This window comes from Macaca mulatta, chromosome 7, assembly GCF_049350105.2.
Source record: "Macaca mulatta isolate MMU2019108-1 chromosome 7, T2T-MMU8v2.0, whole genome shotgun sequence".
Classification (NCBI taxonomy): Eukaryota; Metazoa; Chordata; class Mammalia; order Primates; family Cercopithecidae; genus Macaca; species Macaca mulatta.
The window spans coordinates 39,392,190-39,398,189 of NC_133412.1; the positions used below are offsets into that span (position 1 = coordinate 39,392,190).

The window sequence follows — 6,000 nt, forward strand, 5'->3', positions numbered from 1 at the left end:
GATACATTATTTAACTACCTTTTCTCACTATGAATGTGGAGGAAGCGGCAGTACCACTCATCCAATGAAGGATCTCACGTTGTTCTTGCCTTGCTCAAATCACAAAAGTTCAAAGACAGAAGAGATGACCTTGTCTAACCTTTTCACTTACAGATAAGCAACTAAGGGCCACTTGTCAGAGACATGCCAAAAGCCACACAACTAGACGGAAGCAGAGATGGAATAAGATTAAAGAGGTTGGCTCATTCCCAGTCCAGTGCTCATTCTCCTTTCTTATGCCGCGCTGCTCCAACAATATCTGGCAGCTCAAGGGGAAGTGTCAGGAGTGGGATAAAGGACAGCAGAGTAAAGAGCACAGGTTCAGTCCTGTGTGCAGGGCCACAGATTCTGAGGGCATTGCACTTGGCTTCTATTCCTGGTCACCAGAGTCACCCTGGTATCTAACATATCACAGCCTCTATGTTGATTCCACCTGTCCAGTGCAATTGACAACAACAGAGTTCTGAGTTCTGGAGGATTTTCCTGCTGACTGCACAGAAAATCATTTTGAAAAATCAAATTGACAAAGCTTCTACATTGCAACAATACTACTCAAATCAAATTGCAAAAGATGTGGCATTTCAACATACCTTTTCAAATATGTTACCCTTAAAACAATTATATCCTGGACACATCTCAATAGCTAAGGGCTATGCAATTTATCTCTTGGTACCAGTTTGTGGCGAACAAAAATCTAGATGAACCTTCCTACTTACGTAGGCAGTACATACGCACCAGGCACTTTTCTGAACCTTGAAAGCCTGACTTACAAACTAGCTGGCAGGTAATACTGTAAAAGTATAAGCATAAATTCAAAGGCAAATAGGGGTCTTATTTTAAAGAAATTTGTTTGGAAAATAAGAAATGTTTAGACACGTAATGATAGCTCTACACAAAATTATCACTCAATAGAAGATTGATACCTCTAAGAAAACCAACCACCACATGTTCTCACTCCTAAGTGGGATTTGAACAATGAGAACACACGGACACAAGGAAGGGAACATCACACACCAGGCCCTGTCAGGGGGTGGGGGCAAGGGGAGGGAGAGTATTATGACAAATACCTAATGCATGCAGGGCCTAAAACCTAGATGATGGGTTGATAGGTACAGCAAACCACTATGGCACATGTATACCTATGTAACAAACCTGCACGTTCTGCACATGTATCCCAGAACTTAAAGTTAAAAAAAAAAAAAAAGAAGAAGAAGAAGATTAATACCTCTAAAAGTCTGAAGTTAGAAGAAACATCCTTATGAAAATAAAACAAAGACTGTTTTCCATTACCCAGCTAGGTTTGTTAATCATTATTATTATAATATCATCAACAATGACAAAAGATTTTGACATAATCTGTCTCACAAATACATTGAGTGTTATATATCCACTTTACAGATTAGGAGACTGAGAATTGAAATGTTGTGCCCAGGATCCCACAGCTAATAAATAATCAAGGTCTCAATTATCCACAGTGGCAAGGATTTTTAAAAGGAAATTCTGCTTAAATTACTTTTAAAATACGTAAGAATTGCTTGGCATTAAATCCATAAAGAATAGAAACAGAAAGACAATGTTTATTTGCTTTGCTTCTCAAATTTAAAGGCAACATCTAAAGATTACTTCCTGATTCTGGACATTCCAGTAATTTTCCCCAACCTTCTCAACTTTTTTTTTTTTTTTTTTTTTTTTGAGACAGAGTCTCGCTCTGTCGCCAGGCTGGAGTACAGTGGCGCAATCTCTGCTCACTGCAATCTCTGCCGCCCAGGTTCATGCCATTCTCCTGCCTCAGCCTCCTGAGTAACTGGGACTACAGGCGCCCGCCACCATGCCCAGCTAATTTTTTGTATTTTTGTGTGTGTGTGTGGAGATGGGGTTTCACCGTGTTAGCCAGGATGGTCTCGATCTCCTGACCTCGTGATCTGCCTGCGTCGGCCTCCCAAAGTACTGGGATTACAGGCACGAGCCACGGCGCCCAGCCTCTCAACCTTTTTTAATTGTAAATTTCATTATGAATGTCTGTATATATATATATGAATATATGCACAGTATGATCTTTTCCAAATCATGTAAACACAATATTTCAATTCTTAAAACTACTTCCAAAGATCACCCAAGCAATGATTATGCATTTTTATTGACATGATACCTTTCAGTCACTTAAGATATCAATTTCTCTCTCGAATTATAGATTTCATAAGAGTAATCTACTTCTTCCATGTCCTTTCTAACTCCTTACTACAATTTTTTCTGCACCCAGGAGGTCCCTTACAAACGCAGAAGACAATCTCAGTCTTCTCCTTAGATTAGGGTTTCTCAACTAACATTTTGAGCTGGACAATTCTTCATTGCAGGAAGTTGTCCTCTGCATTGTAGAATGTTTAGTACTCCGGGGTCTATCTGCTACATGCCAATAGCACACCTCTTCCCTCAGTGTGACAACCAAAAATGTCTCAGACACTGTCAAATATCCCCTGGGTACAAAGTCACCTCCCATTGAAAATCACTGCTTTAGGCTAGTTAGATATTCCAGTTAAGATGTATCAAAGTAGTTTATCAATTGATTCCAAAGAATAGTAAGATCAGGTATGTGAAATATTTACAAGATGAATTCTTCTTCCCTTTCTCAAGACTTGAAAATTCAACAACAGAAACAACAAAAAACTCTGTGAACTGTAAACCTTATCTGCTAAAGCAAATAGTTGTCAAACAAGATTATATACAATTTTCAATTTTTTGTAAAACTTGTCAACATCATGGATATCATATCAGCTATTTTATTAAATTAATATTCCCATTTGTATACCCAAAAAAGTTGAAGACAAATTTCTTTAGCAATATTTTGAAAGAACAGGAAAAATCAACTCAGATATCTTGCCTTCCAATTTTATTGAGAAATTAGGGTTATCAACAACAGATTGTGCAATAACGATAAAAGCTCGTGACTTCTAGTTTTCTCTAAGCAACCACAAAAATAAAAGGCAGCAAAACTTTATAGAGGCAGAGTTGTGAGCTGATAAAGCTAGGAGAATCCCTGAGGATGCTCACTGGACACAACATGCGAAAGAAATGGGTTTATTTGCTCAGGCCTATTCTAAAGTTAATGTTGGCCACTGGCAGAATACTTTATTCTAAAAATTTTTAAATGAGATGAAAGAAAGTCTCCTTTTCTAGATTTCACCAAAAAAAAAGACAAAAGAGGAAATAATATAAAATTACAACATTTTTAATTTCAGTTGTGAAAAACTTCAAAATCTTCATGCAGTATACTCCTCAATGTCATTGTAAAACCATTATTAGAAGAACAGGATATTGGCATCACCTTAGAGATGTTACCTACTCCAACCTCCAATTTTAAAGATAAAGGAGAATAACATTTGATGGCAAAGGAACCTTTGACTATATCCATACATTTTATCTTCTGAAAAAGAAAATGTCTAAAGTAAATATGCCATAATATAATATTAAAATATGAGTAATTACATGAAAATATATTATTTAAACTTTTATTTAAAATATTATTTAAAATATATTTAAAATATTATTATATTTAAACTTTTCAGAATTTAAAATATTTTTTCTATAAAAGTTTAAATTAAGATGAAGAAACTAAGGCCCAATAAGGTAAGTGGCTTGTCCAACACAGCACACCATTCACTAGGCCTATTCAGATTTCAGATTTGCTACTCCAGTGCATTTTCGAATTTCAAATGTTTACAAACTATAAGGAATTACTGGAAATGATATTGCCAGTATTCTGAAGAAACACTTCATTTCTGCAGAAGGTGCTGGTCATTTAATTCCTTAAATCTCTTTCTTTACTTCCCTTTCTTTTACATTGCATTGAGTGTGGTGGGGGGATGTAAACAAAGTATGTACAGTAGGCCCTCTATATTCACGGATTGAACCAACTACAGACCAACTGCAGATCAAAAATATTTGGGAAAAAAATTAAAAATATCAATTTGGCAATAAAAATAATGCAAATTAAAAAACAACAGAACAACTATGTACATAGCATTTACTTGTATTGGGTATTATAAGTAATCCAGAGATGACCTAAAGTATACAGAAGGATGTGCATAGGGTACATACAAATACTAGGCCATTTTATTTAAGAGACTTGAGCAACCTCCGATTTTGGTATGGTCAGGGGTACTGAAACCAATCCCCCATAGATACCAAGGGACTATTGTATTGTTGGGCAAACCACAGTGAACCAATCAAATGATCAGCCACCTATTAAAAACAGGCTCTTGGCCAGGCACTACAGGTCACACTTGTAATCCTAGCACTTCGGGAGGCTGAGGCAGGAGAATCACTTGAGCCCAGGAGTTGCAGGCTGCAGTGAGCTATGATCTTGCCACTGCACTCCAGCCTTGGCAACAGAGCAAGACCCTGTCTCAAAAAGACAACCAAAAAAAAAAAAAACCAGGCTCTTCCGCAATTCAGGGTATCACTCACGGTTCTATAAACAGCAATGCCCACTATATGTTCCATATATGTAATTATAAATTTTAGAAGCCAGGTTTAAAAAGAAAAAAAGTAAAACTAAAAAACACAGGAAATACATTTTAATATTATATTTAATTTAACTCAATATATTCAAATATTATTTCAACACATAAGCAACATAAAAATTAGAGGTATTATATTTTTTCTCCTACTTCTTTAGGAGTAATACTTATTCAAAACGATGTTTTAATTCATGCTAACAGCACGTTTCAATTAGCACTAACCTCATATCACGTGCTCAACAGCTACAGTGGCTAGTGGTTACCCTAGTGGACAGGGGAAGTCTATAGCTCTTTGTTGCTGCTTGAATTAAAAGCAGATCCATACGTTTGAGTCGTTTTTTGAATCTTCCTCCAAAGCTGACAAACTTCCCACATCTTTTGTGGAGTGAGAAAGTCCCAAAGTCCTCAAAGCTTAACACATAATTCATGCAAACGATTAAGCTTGTTGAAGAGTGCATGTTTAAGTACACTATTTATTGAATACTTATATACACTTAATCTCCAGGATAAAAACTTTGGCATAAATTCCTGGGCATACAACCAAGCAGGCACCTAATTAATGACGATGCTGGTCGAGGCTTGAATTTCTCTCTATTGCTCCAAAACAAAATTCAAAATCCTCTTCGTATTGACGGAAAAGTAAATATTAAAGGAAGGAATAATTTTCACAGGAGCTGAAAGCATTGTGAGTAAGAATCCCTAAGCACACGCCTTTCTTAAAGATCTGCCTATTCCTCTCCAAACCCGGTAATCCTAAAGAGAAGGCACCCGGTTCCTGCTCCCTGTAAAATGATAGTGAAGATAACTGCGAAATGCAATTTCCTTCTTCTTTTTCCTTAGTACCACTTCGAGCGTATATGACCAGACAACCATGCTCACTCCACGCGCTACCGAAACAGAAAGGGCTGTCTTTATGCTGTAGGGCCAAACGGGCCACGCTGAGTGCAGCGAGAGGACCACAGAGACGGGCAGGGCGGGGACAGCAGGCGCAGGGCAGGCACAGCAGGGCCAGGGCTTGGCCTCGGAGGACTAGAAAGGTGGGAACTTTGGCAGCGCCGGCGGGATCCCACCGCATCTCCCCAGCCGGGGTCGGGACTGGGACCCCGAGAATCCGCGGGCGGCAGAGGCTCCCACGTAGAGCACCTGCCGCACCGGGAAGGGGGAGTCTCGGGCGGCGGAGGGAGCAGGGCCCGGGCAGGATCCCGGACGGAGCAGCCCTCGGCTGGGCCCTCAGCGCCCGCAGCCCGCCGGCCGCGCCCCTCTCGCTTACCGCCCCAGATGCCCAGCTTCAGCTGGGACTTGTTCAGGTTCTCCACATAGTCCCCCAGGAAGCGGTTCAGCAAGTCCGCGACCACCGACTCCAGCACCATGGTGGGGCTGAGGCAGCTTGGGAGGGAGGAGCCGGAACCACCCGGCCGCAGCTAAGGGCGGCGACCAGCGCTAC

At 39.8% G+C, this 6,000-nt stretch overlaps 1 protein-coding gene across 2 annotated transcripts in view; it reads right to left on the reverse strand.

The window, feature by feature from the left end:
• The window catches only part of VPS13C (vacuolar protein sorting 13 homolog C), a 193,209-nt gene extending 187,209 nt beyond the window's left edge, over positions 1–6,000 (reverse strand). For both annotated transcript variants that reach the window (XM_015142394.3, XM_077938707.1), the window contains exon 1: positions 5,827–6,000. In XM_015142394.3, the coding sequence (XP_014997880.3) occupies positions 5,827–5,926 (100 nt within the window). In that variant the 5' untranslated portion in view covers positions 5,927–6,000. The remainder of the gene's footprint in view (positions 1–5,826) is intronic.